General features: G+C 38.6%; 1 protein-coding gene across 3 annotated transcripts in view; it reads right to left on the bottom strand.

Moving 5' to 3' along the window:
- RIMBP2 (RIMS binding protein 2) overlaps positions 1-21,353 on the bottom strand; it is a 162,487-nt gene that overhangs the window by 11,070 nt on the left and 130,064 nt on the right. Inside the window, exons 15-22 of one of the 3 annotated variants that reach the window (XM_056342805.1) lie at positions 19,017-19,168; positions 18,174-18,641; positions 15,906-16,055; positions 14,101-14,259; positions 10,342-11,073; positions 8,521-8,635; positions 5,273-5,425; positions 2,119-2,303 (exon numbers count right to left, since the gene is read on the bottom strand). In XM_056342805.1, the coding sequence (XP_056198780.1) occupies positions 2,119-2,303; positions 5,273-5,425; positions 8,521-8,635; positions 10,342-11,073; positions 14,101-14,259; positions 15,906-16,055; positions 18,174-18,641; positions 19,017-19,168 (2,114 nt within the window). Of the gene's footprint in view, positions 1-2,118; positions 2,304-5,272; positions 5,426-5,748; positions 5,809-8,520; positions 8,636-10,341; positions 11,074-14,100; positions 14,260-15,905; positions 16,056-18,173; positions 18,642-19,016; positions 19,169-21,353 lie in introns of those variants that run through there. The other 2 variants (XR_008822502.1, XM_056342813.1) reach the window with 2 other exon arrangements.

The raw sequence follows: 21,353 nt of genomic DNA, 5'->3' as shown, positions 1-21,353 counted from the left end.
CTACTCTGACTTATGTTACCGAACTGGAATTGTTATATTAATTTGAATTACAACTTCAGATATATAAAAGCAGAATTTGGACTTTGTTAGTAGTGAAATGCACAAAAAGTGAGAGACACCATTACAAGTCATCTGTTTCTCCCTGTGCTAAGCCAAAAGTATACTTAAGGCTGTACATTGATGTTTACAGAATTGCCCATTTCTGGTGCTGTGTGAACGATATTCCAAATGAAGCATTTGCAACATTGTACCAAAGAGTTACTTTGAAGGGAACAACTTGTATATGATCAAAACCACCTATGTAATACTTAATATACTTGGTATATGTACTGAAGCTCTGCCATCGTCTTTGCACAAAACATGAACAAAGGTATAAACATAGCATGAATTTTCATCAATGATAGCAGGTAAATCCAAAATTTCTCTTAAGTTCTCAAAATGCAGCCCATTCATAAAGGCTACTAATGATACAGAGGCCTAGAACAAGAACTGTACTAAACAAAAGTGATGTTCTTAAGGCAAAACTGATGACTGAGTTCAGACTGTCCCTTATTTGGGTTCAAATCAATTGTTTTCTTTCTTTTCTTTAAAAACAAACAAAAAACCCCAAACCAGTCCCTTCACTTTAAATCTGAGCGCATTAAAAATGACTGTAAATTCCCTCACCTTTCTAGTGCAGGAACGCTTTCCAGTTTTAATGGCTATATATCCATGACTCGCCTGGCACCTCTGCTACTTCACACAGTACAGCATATGTGACCGTAACACATGTATGGCACAGACTTCATACAGCTCATGCTGGAACTGACCCTCCACCATCCTGCTTGCTCAGGTAATGTATGAAAAGTATTTTCAAAATGCAAACTAATCCATCTTCACAACAATTTGATGAGAAAGTCAAAGCAGCAGATCACATAGTAATCACCATGGTCTCAAACACAAACCAAACATCACTGACAGTATGTGACAAACTTCACTGAGAATAAGTGGGATGTCTCTAGGCTGTTCCGTGCCAAATGTGTACATATTTGTTAAGAAACAATTAAAATATCTGAGTGAAATGAACATTCTTGCAAAGAATAAGCTCTTACATAAGTTCCATATTTTTGGCATAAAACTTATGTAAGGAGGTAAGCAAAATATCTAACCAAGTATTTAACTTTAAAAATAAAAGCAACTTAGGATATGGACATGTGTATTAGGATCTGATCCAACATACTGGAAAGCAGTCAGTATTTTAATAGCCTAAGTCACAATTTTCTCTTTCAAATGGCCAGTGTTACAACACACTTGAATCTCAATTACCCTTGGACTACCAGCAGCTGTTCCTTCTGCCACTCTCATTTCTGCTTATTTTGCACCAGATCAGTTAGATACAAGGCTGCAGCAGGAGATGCTTACATTTGCCGACTCAACAGAAAAATCTGCTAGCTTTTTAAAATCAGATCAGCAAACCAAAAAAATTTGCTTCGCAGATGCACAAAGCATAAAATGAGGCAAGCTGGGATAGAAGAGGGCTGGCTAGAGACCTTGACAGAGCCCAGTGCTGTCCCTGTCACATGAAACGCCCAATTTCTGCACCCTGTCTAAAGGCAGGGTGTATATTTTACACCAAACAGTGAGAAAAGGGCATGGTCTCCTGTTTCAGAAAAAGATGACTCTAGAAGAGAAATACCTAACTTCTAGACTTCAATATTAAGCATATACTTGCTAGGAGTGTTCAGCATTTAAAAACACCCAGCAGCTCTGGTATGTACGAAGGTACAACACTAAGCACTTGTGTAGTATCTTTGCAGGGAAGACATCCTCTCTGAAGCAGCTTTTCCTGCAGGGTTTGTGGCAATGGCCACAGGGGCTTCAGAGTCACAATTCTGGTCTTGGCACCTACATCTTTCATGGAGTCTGGCCCTAACTATTGAGATTTTTGCCCATTACCTATTTATTTTTAAGCTGTTAGCACTAGGTATTAGGTTCCCGAGCCAGTGAGATTTACAGCCTGAACCTCCAGAGGAAAAAAAGTCTTGGACTCCAGTCACACAGGCAGCCTTCTCCACACAGAACAAAAGAGACCCTGTTTGTAAAACCGGGTCCTTTGTCTCCTTTATTCTTAGAGCCCACCTTAATGATCTGTCCTTCTTTAAATGGCAGCTCTTCTTCTGCAGCATCTGGATTTGGGGACATTGTCAGTGGATCGTAGTCAAAGAGTGCAACAAATATCCGAGTAGAAATATCTTCTGTGCCAGGATCTGTTTCTGATTCTTCATAGATATCTGGAGAAAGATGGTCATGACCACCATAGCCATCTATGAAAGTAAATTCAGAAAAGAACAATTCAGTAATACAAGCTGGCCTCATCTTTCAACTATACCAGTTAATATCTGAAAAATGTTTGGCATTTCAGTGAAAAAAACCCAATTAACTTAATGCATGTCCTATTAAGCTTGGCGTTGGTGTTGGTTTTTTTAATTAACAAGTTGCTGGTTTTTAAAAAGAAGCGTATACAATCTGCATGCACTGAGTGTGGTGCTGATCTGCTACACCACACTGACATTTACACATGTGGATACAGCTCGGACAACGAAGCAAATTCTGTTAGGTTTACTAGGGTTTGCCATCAATTAAGGAAGCATGTTAAAGAGCGACATAATGATGAGTCTGATAGGCTTTATCACTACCGCAAAAATAACCATGCTTTGGATCCACCTGTTTTCCAGCACAGCTGCTTCTGCTCTTCATGGACACATGAAAAGCACATCCCAGCCATGTTGACACACCATGTCTTAATTACCAGGTTTAAAACATGGTCATAACCTCTCCTCTCCGCAAGAAGAAATTTATTTCAGTAGTGTCAGTTATGCCAGGGTCGGAGCTACGCTGCCTATGATTTTGTTTAAGCACAGTCAACAGTTACCATAGCCAGCAGTGCCCCTGACCAACCCAAACACTAACAAGATGTGTTAAAATTGAGAAGAAATGGTTAGCTATGACTGCATTTAACCATAAGCTCACTAGGAAAGATCATCCACGAGTGTCACAACACTTGACACCGCACTGAAGTCTGTCCACTGCAGGGTACCAAATCCATTAGGACACAAAATACAAGAACTGACATTTTGTCTCACACATCTTTCAGACTTTTGAAATTACCTGGAGAATGGGTTTAGTCTATGATTCAACAACGTACTTAAGGATGGACTTCAGTGAATTAGAAAATTAAGCCAAAATTCCTAACAATAAGTGTTTTGATTGATGGGTTTTAAAGGCTTTTAATTTTGTTTTGAAAGAGCATGTGGCAGCGCTTTCCCCAAAACTAAGTTCCTTCAAGGCATACAAAGCTTAAGTCCCAAAAAATTAAGCCCTCAAAATCATAAGCCACTTCTAAAAAACTCAGCTTATTGCGCAAGTCCCGCTAACTTCAGTGGGAGTCACGCACTTTTGTTCTTTGCTGAATCAACACTTAGCATTCACTTTATAAGATCCTTCACAATGAATAAATTGAGAAAGCGATGTTATGAATTATGATGAAAATGTAGTTCAACTATATAAATTTTTTTCCCAACAATTTTCATATTAATACAATGTTTACTGTAATCACCTCTTACAAATTAAATACTCCAATTTTGGGTAATAGTTTCAACATTCAATAAGGAATATTTTAGATAAAATTCCTCTTTTTGCCTCTACATCAGATGCATTTTATTCAACACTTGATATTTTTAAACTCCCAGAAAAAATGTTCAGAGGGTCACAGCTTTAGGGGAACAGCTACTAACTCTTGGGTCCAGAGCGCAAGAAAGAATGTGAATAGAGAAAAAAATGCAGAACAGCAAAAGGGGAGGGAAAAATTCCAGCCAAGAAGCTTTAGGCAGGCACAAAGCACAGGAAGTGCAGGAGAAGGGCACATGTGGGACAGAAAGCAATGGGACACAAAGGATGGGATTCTTCTCTGTTCTGTTCTCTGTTCTCCTCACACAGTCATATTGCAGTCATTCTGTGGTTCATACTCAGGCCCACCAGCCAATGTAAAACAGGCGGGTTAAGGGGTGTTTTGTTTTTTAAATTAACAATAGGGATTTTTGCATCCAATTCCAACCGCAGTTTGTGGGGGTTAGGTGCAAGCATGAATTACAGGTAAATGTATCTCTGTTAAAAGCACTGGCCTGCAACTATCTAATTCAGAATAGTCACAATTTGCTTCAATGAACCAGAAATCAAATAATCTCTTGATTAGCTCATTAGCCACTTATCTTACTCTTTCAAGAGGTACAGAGGTATGTCATACATATACACACACATGTAACTGTGTATGTAAAATCTTAAGTCTTTGGATGCAGCCAGCCAGATTCCCAACCGATGTGTAATTGCAACCACAGCTGCACTGGATTGACTAGATATACAGCAATATACACAAGCTGATGAGCTGGCTGTCAGTCAGTCACATACGTTTGCTTTGAAACTCAGCATTAAATTAGGATTTACCTTTCAGGTAAATTAAACTTTCAGGGCTCCTTTTTTTTCACTTCAGGTATGAACAAAACCCTAATGTGTTTCTTAGCTCTATATACGGCCTGGGCTGCTTTCACAGGTTAAGTATTAGACACTTCAATCTACTGTGTTATGAACTATGAAAACTGAGCTGTTGATCATGTAATGATTTCTATATTGATGAAGCAAGAAATACTATCAGTAATGGGTATAACTGCCTTACTCATGTAATACAAGTTTGTAATTACTCCTAAAAATAAGAATAATTTCTGTCTTCACCAGGTGACACAGCCAAAGTCCTGTGTGGTCACTGGGAAGACCCCAAATCTTCATTTGGCCCAAGCTGTAAATCAGGATAACAAATGGTAACTGCTTCCTGTTACAGGGCGCTGGGCTGTGATATACCAGCTACTGTTTGTCCCTGCCCAGTCTACATGAATCGAGTGGAAATGTGGTCATTTAGATGAATGGTTGTTCAGGTGTGAAGTACAGTAAATACTGGCTGGCATTAGTAGCAGGACAGCTTCACACGGGTTCATGCCATGCAGTATGCTTGGACTCAGTTGAGTATGGAAAGGTGGCTGCACAGCAGTTCCAGGACAGAGGACTAAGGGCTGTTGGTACCTTACAGCTGAGCCGGAGGAACTTACCTGAGAGCAGACAGGACTAAAGAGCCAGCTCCCCTGGCATTCTGCATTGCATGCAATGCTGTCATACAGAAACCGCACTTGTTAACACGCAGCTCTAAAATGTGTCTGTCACAAAGGATGAATAATGTTCGGCATACCGTATCTATATTCAGAGGCCATGGTACGCTGCTGAGGCCATTTCTTGTGTCCACCAATGCTGCGATAATAAGCTTCTTCTTTTACAGGTGAAATATTTCCCTCACTACCTGACCGAGACCGACCGCCTTCACTGTTACTGTCCATTGTAATTTCTATGGAGAAAAAGGGAACGATCTATTAAAACATATTGTATAGCTGCCTTTGTGGAGGCTCCTGCGGGCAGGCTCTGCCTACCTCTTTTTCTGACTTGCCCATAGTAGGAAGGCTAAACACTGCACAACTTGAGCCAGATGTCTCAGCCTCTAGAAATCCTTCTTCAGCAGAGAAATCACAGAAACACGTACCTCCTTTTTTTTAAAGGGGCTTTTTTTGAAAGGAGTATTTGTGTGCTTTTTAGAATTCATACAGCGTAAATATTGTTTGTTAGATCTTTGGATAGGAATCATCTTTTATTATGAGGTTTAAACAATCCTACCTGCCAGATCTGCAAGGTCAAGTGCACTGTAAACTGTGTTTCACCTTCTAAAGTATCAACCTAAAAACAAAAATTAATTCATTTACTTAAGTCCTACCTGCAAGAAGATTCTAATCTAAAGTATTTATAGCTTAATGGAGAAAATACCTCAAAGAATTTAAATTCTGGAACATTTTGAGAAAGTTTTTATCACTGGAATCCTAAGAACATTACAATTTTGAAGGTCTTTCCCACTGATTTAACCTCCCAGAGCTGCCTTTAGAACTTTGTATCACTAAAGCGACCCTTTAGCTGAATAACTCACCAAAAACTCCAGGCACACACGTTAAGGACTAAGCTGCTGCCAAGACATTTGGAATCCACATTTTTGAGATATATGCTGAGGCCAACAACAGTTTCATGTATTTAAGCAGTCTATACTTTGGCTCAATCATATTTACCTTCTTTCCTTTTATTTTACTCTGCTTTTCACTTTATAATGACACAGCTAGAATAGTTCCCATCTTCAAAAATGACACTCTTGATACATTTCTGAACTCTTGGTACATTTCATATCTTCTAGATTTTTTTTTTTTCCCAGCAGGCTTACAGGAAGCAACTTTTGTGCAGAGTTTTATTAAGTGTTTATATTTGCTTCACTTACCCTCACAGTGATTTAGTATAGTATGATGCTGAAAGCAAGAAATATTCCATACATATCTTTCAGCAATTTTAATCGCTAGTCTTTTAGTCAGAAATTAGGTCTCTTGAACTCTAAACCTAAGGGCCTTCCAACAGCTTCACAGCATTTTTTTTACAATTTTTTTTAAGGTACTGTACATAACGCTCAGTAGTTTGCTTGTTACCAGTATTAGACAATATTGTAATTTATTCCTAATGGAACTTCCCCAAAGAGCATTTGTGTGGATTGCACATAACACAACACACACTAAATGATTCTTTAAGTAACACTGGAAGAAATAAAACCTGAAGATCTTATTTTCTAGTTAATTATCTGTTTGAGTACAGATTGACTATCAGAAATTAATTTCTTTATCTGATTCCTAAGCTGTTGCTACTGAACTACCAACCAGCGAAGTCATCACTTAGCGGTTACCATGTTCAAACTTCGTTGACAGAAAGCGAGCTCTGATAAATGTAATCACTTTCCTTATTTTTTAATTAAAATTAAAACTAAAAGGAAACCCAAAGGATTAATTCAAACAAACCTGTCTACTCTCTCACTATTAATTTAAAAAAAAATGTTCTAGCAGACAATATAAAAGAAAGAACTTAGATACAAAACTTGCTTTAACTAGTCCAAACATAAACCGGAAATCTTTACTCCTGAGAAAAAAAAGGCTGCTTTCAGAGAAAAAGGACATGAAAATCTAACAGTCTTCACACCAGCATCCAAAAGTGTATTTTTTTTTCATCTTATTTTTTCCCCATCTTGTGCTGCTGAGGAGGGGAGTTACAGAACAGCGTGGTGGGCACCTGACCTCCAGCCGAGCACAAACCACCACAGAAAGCTATTTGGTTCAGCTAACAATAACCCTTCCAATGGAAGCACAAGAGCCTCCCTGGAGCTGATTCCCCCCACCCCCACCTCCCATTTTCATACCAGTATAATTCCATGGACACCTGTGAAGATTATCCTGGTTCACACCAGGATGTGGGACGAGAATCAGCCTCTGCCCAGTCATGCTATACTGAAGACACTAAGAAAGTTTCATGCATTACAGCTGTGCGTGTTTCCTGATCTATGGTTTCAATAATAATAATTATCTACTAAATAGCAAAATAATTTGTGCCCACTGGGTGGATTATGCTTTTAATTTACAGTCCAGGAATTTTAGTGTGATTCTATGAAAAGGGAAAAATCTTTAATATTTAAAAATAAACGTATTCCTTTGATCAGTCTCTTTCCTTCTGATAATCCCCATTTGTGACATCTCTCATTCATACAGATGTCAGGTGAGAATTGCCTGACACTACTTCCTTATCCTCCTGACAATGCCTAGAGCGTTCACAAATTAGAAGTCCAAGTTAGGGACAGGAACCGGACTAACTTTACGTCCTTATGGAGTAAAGTTCTGCTAATAGCCCACAGAACCTTTTCTGCATTTGTTTTCCATGTGTTTCCTGTCAGTATAGAGTGTAAGAGTGTATGTTTTAACAGATAGGTATTTTTCCATAGTGTCTTGATTCCATTATCTTTTCTGCACTACTTTTTGGATTTTCTGGTATACACCAGCATATAGTTTAAGTCGTAAGTAAACCAGAATAGGGATGATTCTGTAAGAAGGATCAAATCTAGTAAATATATGCAAGTTCTACTAACTTGTTACATGTAACAGCTTCCATTTTTCCTGCTAAATTCCAAAAAGTAGTCAAGAAAATGGAAAGTGAATGCAAAGTGATGGCTGATGAATGGAAAGATGGATGGCTGAATGAATGGCTGAATGGGTACGTTTATTTTACTGATTATATAGTAGCCTGCCTGCAATTTTCTTCTCAGGTAAGTTCTAAGAGTATCTAAGCTTAAACAACCTTAGAAAAGCTCCAATATCCACTAAATTCAATGAAAAGATTTCCAGTGATGTCAATGACTACTGATTCTGCCCCCTGAGAGACTCATATTTAGAAGGAGATGTTCTCAGCTCCATTTCACCTCATTTAAACTAAGAGTAACCATGGTTCAAGACAAGTGTCTGTTGTTTCTTTTTTGAGGACCACCTTCCCAACTCTGAGGCTGCAAAGAACAGAAATGCACCAATCTGTCCAACTAACCAATGGAAGGGACCAACATTGGTCGAGACCTTTGTGGCACTGCACTGCCATGAGAAGACCTTCGCCCTGCATGCTCCGCCCTTTCAGGCCGTCCTGCAGATGGATTACCTAAAAGCTAAAAAACAACAACAGAAAAAACAGGTTTGTAAGTTACATGCATGATAACATTATGGTTATATGGTTGCACATTAATCAGGTCAATCACATTTGGAAGCATAAGCTCTAAAGGCAACTAAACTTAGTTTTTAACTGAAAGGTTAGCTGAAAAGTAAATACTGTTGCCTGGCAAACCTGCAAAAGAAAAAATGGTTCCCTGATTTATGGCAGAGTTTTGTAACCAGCAGCCACACATCAGAACAAAAAGAAAAGAAAAGAATAATTTTGGAAATATTCTTTTGCCTTTGTTGTTGCTGTTAAGATGATGCGATAACCTGCTGAAGAGCAGTATAACCAGTCATGAGAGCTGTGGAAATTTGACTGTACCAAAAAGGCGAGCCTTTTTCATATTCAGCTATGCAGCTCTGTCCAGCTTGCAGCATGTGAACAAGTGTACGTCCTCCTCTCTTTGAGCACACTGTTTTTCTATAATGGCCTTTGGTTGTTAAAGCCTTTTAAAAGTCAATGAAATATGTAGAAGGGAATGTAGACACACTTCGGCTCACATCACAGCTGTCTCTTTCTGTTCACTACCCCTGCAGAAAATATTGCGATTCTAGTAACCAAATAGTACTATTTTAATGCTTTCCAGAGTTCACCATGCAGTCATTGAGATTAGTACAGCTTGGGCACCAATTTTAATGGGAAAAATTTTTAAGGATCCTTTCAGCATAAACTGCTAGGCTAGAAGAGCAGGCAGCTCATTACTACTCTTACATGAAACACATTAGATTTGAGGTTTCCACTCTGGACTGTTGCAGACTGAGAGGGTAAAGAACTTGCTTTGGTCTTTAGGGAGCAGGGATGCCTACGGATGCATCTATCAAAGCGTGGAGACTCTGCTACAGATTAATGGACAGAAACGCAAATAGGCGAGATCACGCAGAGGCATCCTCGAAAGATATGGAATGACCCTGGCCTCTCTATTTGGAAGAAGCTCTTTGCCTGCATTCTCATGCAGAGATGCAGTCTGCAACTTCAAAGGCAAGAAGAGATGGTCTAAAAAGGAAGGCAAAGTAGTGACAGTGCAAAGATAAGGTAGAAAATGGAAATATGATGAAACCTGTGACTCCATAAATCTGGGTCACTGTCACACTGAGGGAGAATCTTGATTCTTGTCCGGAGATGTTTCATGATAAAGAGCTTATCCTGAAAATTCTGGGAATGAGGTGAATAAAAACAATGTGATGAAATGAATTCTTTGACATTAATAGTAATAATTTAAAAAAATATTGATGAAATAGTTTTCCATTTAAAATGCAGCTTTTTTTAAAATGCAACATTTAGATGGGCGAAATAAATAAAAACAATCTTTTGGAAAAATTATAGTTCAGCTAACCCTTAATTAAAATTTAGATTCAGTTGTCCTTTAATAAAAGCAGCCATTATTGTAATTTATTCTGTGGGAAAAACATTGTAAAGCAAATTAAACTGATTTCAGCATGATACAAAAGAGGACTGTAAAGGAAAATGCAGAATAAGATACAAAAATGAATGGGGAGATTAAAATAAAAAGGGGAAAATGTAGCAGATAAGTCCAAACGATGGACTCTAAAAATTAATTTGGGGGGGGGGGGGGGGGAAAGAAAGAACAAAAAAGAACGAACTAAAGAAAACAGACTGATTTGGCAAGCAGATGTTAGAAGGAAGATTTATTTCACACACCAGAGAGTCTTCTGCATCTCTGTGGGATGGCTTTGCAAGTAGACCAGCTGCCCTAGAGTCAGCCATTTTTAAGTCGGTCTTCCAGCCTCCCTGAACATCTTCATTAGATAAATGATCTGTTTTACTACATTTCTGAGTCTCATACTTTTTCTCATAACTGGGCTTGACCTGCTCACTCCTGAGGTCTACAAAGGAAGGAGCCAGGTCACCAAAATCTTCTTCGATGCTGGTTTGTCTGGTTAAAGTTTTCCTGCGAGCAAGCAATGGCCTCATGCTTTTCCTACAGGAACAGTTAGCAGTCTCTGCACAACAGCTAGATGCAACGTTGGCAGAAACTGAATCGCAAGTATATCTGAAATTAAAACGAGATTCTTCTTCTTCACTTCCACAGTCTAGTCCACTGTCTGGGCTTCTCGATAAGGATCGGCTATATTTACATCCTTTGTCGTCTGCAGCAAAATCCTCCATGCCTGAAATTCTGTGCTTGGCTGGGTACCAGAAGTTGTGCTGCTGGTCTTGATTGTAGGGCCTAGGTGGTCTAGAGTCTCTAGCTATAGTGGGATTCTTTTTATAGGGCATACCTAAACCCTGCTTGTACAGCAGTTCAGAGTATTCACCATCCTCTTCAGCTACTTCTGGAATACTGAAAAGCTTTTTACTGTGATGTATCTGCTGTGAAAAGTCAGGCTGTTCCAAAAAAGTGGCTTCAGTGGTCTTATTCTTATCGCACTCCTTAAGATTATGTAATGTTAAAAACCAGACAGGGAACAAATAGTGTGTGACAAAAATAAAATGGGAGGGAAAAGGGAGAAGAAAAGAAAAATAAAGACAGAATTAGTTTTAGAGAAATGGCAAACATAAGACATGCAGCTCATTTAGTGAAAAGGATGTCATGCTTTGAATGAGAATCTGTGAAAAATAAGGACATGATTAAGAAGTTGCTGGGTGTCAGATACAACATGAGAGGTCAGTACAAACAACTGAGTGATGCTCTGAACAAGAATAAACCCATGCATTTAAAACAAAGCAATAAAAGCTGCATACAGGTTCCAGCATGGTAAATGAGAATGGCACTAAAACACAGCACTAATGCTTAGTATGTCCCTTGCCCCATGCCAAATTTCTATTTAGTGTTTCTTTGTAACTAGAACCCGTATCTGAAAATGAAATTTCTGTTCTAGCAAGCTTTCTTGCTTTGCATCTGTTAAAGCATCCTATACGTAGCAAATACTCCTTCATCTCCTGCCAGAGGAGAGCTACTCTGCAGACACCATTAAAGGAGTTCCAGCTTCCTTTGTAAAACAGTTAAACTGCACCATTTTTAAAGCTTGGCTTCCATGGAAAGAACCCTGAGAAGCAGGTTGCTCTCTGATGTCATTTGGTCTGCACTGTCATCAAATCTCTCATCATAATCTCATACCTGCTTGATAAAACCAATATTTGAGCATTGGCCTGTTAACAGAAGTAAAAGTCTCTGTTTATACCAAAAGTAGGTAAAAAATATCCCAGCCTGGATAAAACAAATATTCTGAACATGATAGATACATTTTTTAATTTTTCTATTACAATTACACAAAACAATTGTTGGTGTGACAAAAGAATCCTATGCAGTCTTTGTTGGACTCAGAAGATACAAAAGAATAATGATGCAGGAGGTGTTGTTTTTGACTGACATGGTTTATAGATTCTACATCATGGAGATCACCTCTCCTTGTACTTTACTCACTGCCCAGATCAGGCAGGTCTCTGGACACAACAGCACCCATAAATGATGACAGGATCATCTTGGAGACTTCATCAATACCCCTCTCTCTGAGCATGTTCAACTTAACTGGGGTTTGGGTATCTTCCCCTTCTAGGCATTAAGAACTAAGTTACTTTATGACTTTGTTTCACCTATTTTCATTCTTTTTAAAATGTGTATCACACTTACAAAACTTTTGAGACACGCTGCCATAAAAGTAGAAAAAAGTCAATAAATATGAACAAGGATAGTTTTGATTTGAGCTCAAATATCCCACATTTCAGAATGCTCAGAACAGGTAAGTGAGTCGAACCTTCCCTTGATCACCCACATCAGCCTTTGTTTTAGGGAATGACTGGAGGGAATAATAATCTCCCAATAAAGCAAATATGTATCTGCATGCAAAATGTTTTCTTGTTACTTGGGGGCATGTATTAACTCAGGAGAGAATGCTCAATTACAGCTGCAAGGCCATGGTTGGCATACTTTCAGATTACAAGAGGAAAAGGAATCTGATTACATTATGGAAAATTCAGTAAGCATGTTTTTCATTGTTTTGTTAATTACTGATATTGCAAAGTGAAACTGGATCTAGCAAAAGGGGAAAATTAACAAGCATTTCTGGAGTAGAGTCTGATCTGCATTTTATATCAGAAAACTTATCAGCATGGTGGGCCATATTCTCCAAATAGACTCAGACATCCAGGAGTCCCTTCTCCAGGAAGTACTCATATACTGAATGCTACTTCTGCAGAATGAGTCAACCAACTGTACCCTTCATTATACACTACTGCATCAAGAGAAGTATGCCTGCAGACTTTAACAAGTATAAAATGATTTACCACACCAATTAAGGGTCTGGATCTTTCTTTTGAAATATTAACACTGGCAATATTAATTTAAAACCAGTAAGTAAAAATACTTTCTGATGCAGAAAGAACATGAACAGTCTAGCCATAATTGACTTTTTCCTAGAGGAAAGGGACAGAAGCAGCATGCAGAAGGATTTTGGCTTCAACCTTTATGTTAGCAGAATAATAGAAAACCTGATTATCGTTTCTTTTGAAAAAGTACCTGTCTCATTCCAGATAGTATCAGAATAAAAGGATTGAACTTATAGTACATAAAAACAGTTACAAGAATGGTTAAAATTCTTGTATGCATGAGAAAAATAATAATACTGGTTTTTTAAAGAACAGCATATTGGAAGAAAAAAATCAACCTGTGAGTTTCCCTATCATTCAAGTTATTCAGCTTTCTAAGAAAAACACAATTTAGCATAATTGCTAGACACATAAAAAGCAAATACAATTTACATGTACAAATATACTCTCAGAAATACATGTTCTGTAATAGGTAGGTTCAACACTCTACGTATATACTCTCAATTGTTATACTAAAGTTGTCTTTCGCAATTAATATTTCTGTGCAGTGTTAAAGCAATATTTCTGATAGGCATTTCCTGCTGTCTCTGGTGATTCCTTAATAATCAGAGCACAAGGATTTCTGATAACTTATTTATCAAACAAAGCTAACCCAACTCCCTTTTTTACAAGCATGCTTTAAAATCTGTGGAAGAGATGGGACCAGCACTGGAAAAAGGGACAAATTACTCAGACATGGAAAAACTAAGTTGTTTTTCTTCTATATGTATGTATGCTTACATGAATCTCCTTGCTTAGAAGCACATGTAGTATATTGTCGTATCGAGATGGGAAAGGTCCCCAGATATAGAACAGAAATTGCAACTTCAAAAATTACATACGGGAAAAGAGTCAATTAGTGAAAAGATGAGCTACAGAATTACAGAATAATGCAAAAAAAAAAAAAAAAAAAAAAAGGAATAAATGTATTAAAGTGGCCTTGACATCATAAACAGGGTTCACCCCGGTTCTAGGTCTATACAACAGAGATTTTCAATGGTCTGCAAATCCATTAATTGACAAAAAGAAATGATTTAAAGGAAGAATCAAAACATGGAGGTACTCCTAAGGTTTCTCTGCAGGCAAATTTACCTTAAGTGCATTGTGTGAAGTCACACTGACTCTGCGCCTTCCCCCATCCTCCAGCTGCATTTCGGAGTACAGCTCTTCCTCATCTTCTTCCATAATATCAGACAAGTCAGATCCTCTGCTGCTTTCTGTATGGTACTCTTCACCATGGCAATAGTGAGGCTAATTGACAGAGTGAGAAAGAAAAACCTTTACTGACTGTAAAGCTGAAAAATCCTTGTGTAACACCAATGAGGACTAGATTATTTCCTAGGTTTGAATATCAGACTAATAACCGCATATAAATTACATCATGTGGCTTGCTGCTCTGCTCCAGTGGAGAGATCATACAAGGTTTTTTGCCCATTTGTGCTCCCAATTCAAGAAATCCAATCTTAATCCTATAGGTGATACAAAAACCGATGTTTGCATTCAGGGCACCAAATCTAGTTTCAGTCTTGACTAAATTCCCTTGATTTATAGAGGTCCTTCGTACATCAGTGGACTTGCTAACCAAATTGTAAAAGCTCCAGGATAACACACATATCATCTGTTCTTCACAGCTGTTTGTTACATCACATTGCAATTTAAAAGTGATCAGTATTTAATTCTTGCAGGATGTTACCATCATTGTATGATGTAGCTAGCTGATGGAATTTGAAGCTTTCATTCTCTTAAACACTGTAGGAATAGATTGGATAAAACCTTAATTGTCTTTTTAAACAAGTCCAAATATTTCAAGTTCCTGTAAGTTTCCAACTACTTGGAAGAGGAAAACGTATGTCTATGTTCTACTGTCAGATTGCAGTAAAATATTTGAAGAATCAATATATGGTCTCTTATAAACACTAAACTTTTTACACTGGGCCTTCTTAATAAGATGACTGGTCCTATTAGAAAATCTTGGTCTCCCTGTGTCCAGAATAATTTTATTTGTATACAGAGGCACAGATGCATCTCTCCCACAAGCACATTTTGTAAGCCCAGCATGATTACCTGTACTCTAAAATTGGGAACCACTGTATGTGAATATGGAACCAATTATGAATATTACAACACTGGAAATCTGGAGCAATGTATATACATTTATAAATGCTTGAAATTCTATAACAAACAAAACTAAAATTTTAGAAAGTCTCAGAACTGGTATGAGAAAGAATGCCATGGCTTGGACTCTTCAACATGGGAGGTCAGATATTTGGCTAACAATTTGACCACGCTAAGACAGAAAATACCTCTTTGCCAGAATTTGTTACATTACTTTCAAGAGAGATGTATATTACTTTACATTTGTTTGCAGTGGGATCAGACCAAAAGCTGTGCAGATGTGCAAAATTCTTCTGGCGACATCTTTCTGTTAATTACAGCAGGCCAAGTATATATGGTGTTGGTTTTCTGCTAATTAAGATTACAGGTTATGGCTTTTATGGAACACAAAAATCCTTCCCCCTTCCCCTTTTTTCACAGCATGTTTTCACATGCAGTAGCAAGACATCATATAGAAAAAGCCCAGAGCCCAAACACGACATTCCAATCACATTTTCCATTTCAATTTTTTCATCTTCAGTTTTCTCAGTTTCCAGTGCTTAAGACTGCTGCATGGGATAAATATCGAAGATGTGTATCTACAGCCAAGCATTCGGTTACAATTCGGCAGTGTTACGCTCCAGTAACAGGACATTCACCTACTTCCCCACAATTCAGCTGCTTGTCTGTATAGTTTACCAACATGGCTACAATAATCAGATGGTGACCTTGATAACCTGCTGAGCTTCATAAAACACTTGTTTCATGTTGGACACCTGACACAACAAGACCAGGCTACTCACTTGCTTTCCAAGTTCTGACCCTTTCAGGAAATCATCAACTGAAGCCCCTCTTCTTTTGACATTAGGAGAATCATAGCCGTCTTCTTCATCATCTGAGTTAGCATACTGGGCTGCATTACTCCTTTCGCTAAAAATACTCCTCCTCTCCATCTAGAAAAGCAACAAAAAATGGAAAACTGTGAAGCAGGCTTGTTCCTGCAACCAATGGAAGAAATAGCAAATATAAGACAAGAACAAAACATTAAATATACTCATGGTTTAAAGCAATGTTAGTTTCCCCGACTGTAACCTTTTAACTTATCAAGAATTTTTTGCTCGTCATATTACTCTCGTTCATAAAAAACGATATGCTTTTATGTGACCATCAACTCAGCTCCTATTTTTCTTCCCTAAGTACCACTTAGGTCAAAATTCTCAGTATTCTACAGTCAGAGGCTGCTAACAAAGACACTACTTTCTCCTTGGCAGATGGTTAGTGGATGACCTAGCCACTACAGCATTTTTTAACCTCAGTAGAAAAAAAAAGCTACAGAATGAGATATCATGCTCTTCCTCTGCTCTGAGGTGACTCTTACCCTCAGCTACTGAACCCTGCTGCTTACTCTCACAACAGTAACCATCAGCCATCTAACAGGCTGGACAAAGGGCAGAAAGACGACACATAGCTTCTTCTGCAGCAGCCTACTGCAAGAGAACAATTTCTAGTACTGGGGACTAACCATGACAAATATTAGAACAATCTGATTTAGAGTGAATCCATCTGTAAATTTCTGTCTAGATCTCTGAATTAAACATTTCAAGCATCACAAAAATTAACTTAATTAAACATGGCTCAGTACATGTTAAATCAGCAATTTTCAAAACCTGAGTATTTTGATTCTCTTTCCCTATATGGTTGCTATATCAACTTTCACCACAGATTACCAAAGAAACTAATTGCCTTTTCTCCCTCTACTACATTTATTCCAGTTTGCTTTATTTATAAACAAAGGGAAAAAATGTATAGATGCATATATATATTTTTAGCAGACCTTATCGATCCAGAATTATTCTGGCTCCATTCTGTCCCAAAACAGGGGCAGTCAATAAGTTGGGGCTGTTAAGACAGGTATGAACTACCAAAGTTTATGGAGTTATTTTGGAGATATGATGGGAGACCAAAGACCGGACGTAACAACTCTGCCAGATGAAGGACCAAAAGAATGTACGAAAAAAGTGACACCAGATCTTGAAAACAAGTAATATCCAGTTGTGAGCAGCTTGTGATGAGAAAGTAACTGCCCAGGGCACTGAGAGTATTTAAACATTGTATGCTGGGGTAGGAAAACCAGAGCACGTTGTCAGGATGCATGCACATCAGCTATACTGACCCAAGTGCCTCAAATACAGGATTTAAATTAACTGCAAATATCTGAGTCCCTACAGCAGCCATGGGTCGTAATGGTCTCAAAACAAGGGAGTCTCTTTTGGGCAGTAATGCTTCTAGCAACTACAAAAGGAGCTGCAATGAAAAGCTTTTACATGGCAGCTATGTGGAAGCTGTTGTAAATATCTGTGGAAGATGTAGCACTGGGCACTCTTGAAGGGCAAGTATGTAAAATTGCCTGTATATCCATGACAGCATACAAAATAGTGCTTTACGTGCATCTAAACTGTTATTTGCTATTTTGAAAAAGCAGACGGTTTTAGAACACAAACATGTTTCTTATCTGACTGCTAGTTAGATTCCCTTATCAAAATGAGACTCTGCCCTCATTGTGTAAACTGTCAAAAAAGATTAGCTCTCACAGTAAGTCTGTCCAAGACTTTTTGTCTGTCTGCCTATTTCTGGACCCATTTTTAAACTGTCATTTCTTGTTTTGATCTCTTTCAAAGTACTTGAGGTACTTGGTTGACTCTTCTCACATAGGCACAAGGCTCCCTTTTGACTCCTGCAGGATCCAAGCACAAACTTTGATGATTACTGATATATTTTTTTTTTTTTTTCAGAAGTAAGGCTCTGCATTTTTGGAGACAACATTTCTAGTGATGTTATAGGATTTCTATGCTGATCAAAGGCTGATCAATGCTCTTTATGGTTACAAGCATATTTGTGGAAAATGGCACAGAATTTTACCACACTGCTGCTTCTTAAACTATGGATCTTCAGGTATTTAAGAACGATTAGCTGCTCCTTAAAGCATACGATGAAAAAAAATATCCTTGAAGCAAAGTGCCACAATGAATAAAGCCAGCCCAAAGAAGCCTTAAGAAAAAGTCTGTCTTTACCCTGCTGCTTTCTGCAACTCGTTGTGCAGCTTCTCTTGCCATGGCTTTTGCAACAGTATTTGGGACAGGTGTGCCTTGAGGTTGAGGGAGTATTCGGTTAGGCGATGGAGACCTCCTCCCCTGAAGTGGGCTGTGAAAGTTAGGAGCAGGTGGCTCAAGCGTGTGTACATGAACAGGGGATACTGAACGAGTCTGCTCCCATGACTCATCCATTTTTAAATGCGGACCTAAATGTTCTTCTTTGGTTTCTGGGGCTCCGGCACTTGCTAATGGCTTAGATTTGGGAGCAGTTCTGGGGTGAGGGGTTGGAGGCACCAGTAGGTCACATGGAATGGCAGCAACAGAAGAGTCCACTGATTCCCCTTGTGCAGAGAGCGTTCGAACTGTAACTTCCTTTGCTTCCAGACTCCTTAGACTCATTAGCTCCACCATTGTGTTCTCTGCTGTTGGGAAGACCACCTCCGCCACCTGAGTACACAAACAACTTATAAGCATGAAGACATCTATTTCCCATCCCTCAACCCCACTAAAGTTCAACCTTTGAAATCTGAACATGGAGTGAATTATTGTCAACACAGTGGGCTGCAAGAGCCCACATTAGAGTTCCACACCAATTAGCACCAGTTGTCTTTCATCCTTATCATTCCATTTGTCCAAAAGCTTAAGTGCTTATAGAAAGGTAGCTCAAGAACACCTTATAAACAAACAAAAGAGCAGGTTCTACTGAAAACTGAGAAAACCTTGCACACATTCAAGTGCTGTGAAATGTTTATTGTTGCCTTTACCTGTTTGTTGAAATTCACCTAATTTAGATGGTTACATTAACGCTGGAGGAGAACTCACCCGTTGACCTTTCACATAAACACCATAGCCTGTGACATTGGCGCCATGGGAGGTCCCTGTTGCTGTCAGAGTTGGTGGTTTCCAGGACACCTGTATGGTTGCTGGGGTAGACCCAGCCCGTACAGTAACATCTTGAGGTGGAGCTGGAGGACCTAAGAAAGACAAGACTGGTCACTGTTGAGCCTCAGATCAGAAGTGTGTACATCAACTGATATACCTGCAAGTTGGAAACTACAGATCTCAAAGCACTTTGGTGTGTGTTTTTTCTTTTTTCTTTTCTTTTTAAAGACAAAAAATCCTTATTGCAGTTATTAAGTAAAAACAGAAGCACAGGCTCAGCAGGTCACAGCACCAAGAACTGACCCTCAGCTTACAGCCATTATCTAAGCCATATTTCTTTGCAAGATGGTCTATACTTGCAACTTGCTCTGGACATATTTTTATCCCTCCAGACTGCATAAGTCTACTTACTCTGAATGCAGAAGATGTTAACAGAAAAATGCAGGGAGAAAAAGGCCTAGGAGTGGCACTGTTAGTGTAAAACTGCTGCAGCTGACAGCAAGTGACTTTTTGGTATGTATCTCTGCACCGAATGTACACTACATACTCAGAAATCACTTTCAAATTTTGTCTCTCTGGATGATCAGTGGCTCCAAGTCATGATTTATGGGCCAGAAGCACACTGACACTAAGGTGCAATGTGGACTGCAAGGTGAAACCTTAACCTTTTCAAACAGTAGCACACTGGTTTAAAAGACAACTGGTCTTTTCTTTGCACTAAAGAAAAAATTTGCCAACTAACCTTTTAAGGCATTTACAGTATGTCAGTGTAATAGCACACCAAATACATGCTTAATTAAATGACATTATTACCCTACTATAAATAGCTCTTCTTTGGACAGAAAGTCAAAGTAAAAATATCATAGACATTATTAGATCATGAGCATTTCAGGCATCCTGTTGTGTTGATTTAAACAGTCAAACCCTCAGAAGTGTTTCATGCTAAAACATCTCAGAAGCAGGATTCAGCTGTAGCCATCTCTGAGTAATGGCCAGGAAAATACAAACCTTGGTGGCTGTGAGTTTGCTTTTGCCAGTGACCTAAGCACAACCTATAGTTCTGTTCATCTACCAAAAAAGGTACAAAAATATTTCAACTCTGTGCACACGTTGCTACAAAATAGATCCTGATACAAGTGTAAATATCACAGAAGCCTCAGCTTCCAGATATGCTGGCAAATTGTCAGTGCATTTCAGTAGTTTGCTGTCACTGAATTTCATCCTCTAGTGAGCATGGAAATAAAATTATGGTCATGTTTAGGGCAGTAGAGGCACAACATAAAATTTTTGCCAATACCATCCCTTGCATCTAAAATGTATTTCTAACTTACAAGGCCAAAGTATGCAAACTGACTAATACTATTCTTGGCCAAGATGCAGATTTTGATTTAGGATTAAATTTCAACTTCCCTGACCATCCTATTTTATTGACAGCTAGCACTCCCAATCCAGCAAAGCTCCTCAGCTTACAAGAAAGAATGCATCTGACCTAGTCCAGTATCTTGGCAATGACAATATTACTAATCTGCTCCTGCAGTTTGAAGTCACCTTCCTTCCATTCTCCCAGAACCAAACAACCCCCATTGACTCTATCTCAACCCTCACAGGCTGTAGCAGAGAGAGCTTTAATAAACTGTAATGTGCAATGCTTAGTATGGTTTCTATTTCTCCCCATCATTCAATGGGAAATGACTCCTCATAGCTTTTGATGGTCTTGTTATAAACATAAATGTTTGTTTCAGAATTCTGTTACAGTTTGGTCTTCATGAATTTATTACATAAATTAGCTCAAAACCCGTAACAGTCCCATTGGTCCCGACCCTGTCAATACTTCTATTTTTAGACCAGAGCACCCAGAAGAGAATGACTTCTGTTTTAACTTAAGCAATTCTAATGCTTTGATGTACCAAGAAGAGGAGTTCAATGGCTCAGCAACTAAAAAGCTGTCACAGCTTTGGTCTGATAGGAAGCAATGGGTTTTAAAGTATAAATCGTGTAAAACATGATATATCTATGCAAAGAGAAAAATGAAAACACAACCTCTAATTGTCCTGTACCTTTTATGCAGCTGCTCTCTCTAGCTTTGAAATGAGAGCCGTTATCTCATGTTAATTTTTGCTTAATGTATTCCTAACAAACTCCTGAGATTGATCAGTGTGACAATTTTAAATAGTCACTGGTCCCCACTCCCTTTTTGCTGTAAGTGGTCAGAGGTATCCTTTTCCATAAGGATATCACTGAATAAACTAGGAAAGAGCAGAGCTTCTCAGCTTCAAG

Source organism: Falco biarmicus, chromosome 1 (genome assembly GCF_023638135.1).
Source record: "Falco biarmicus isolate bFalBia1 chromosome 1, bFalBia1.pri, whole genome shotgun sequence".
Lineage (NCBI taxonomy): Eukaryota > Metazoa > Chordata > Aves > Falconiformes > Falconidae > Falco > Falco biarmicus.
Note: the sequence above shows the minus strand (reverse complement) of the source record. Positions and strands in the feature narration are given on the sequence as shown.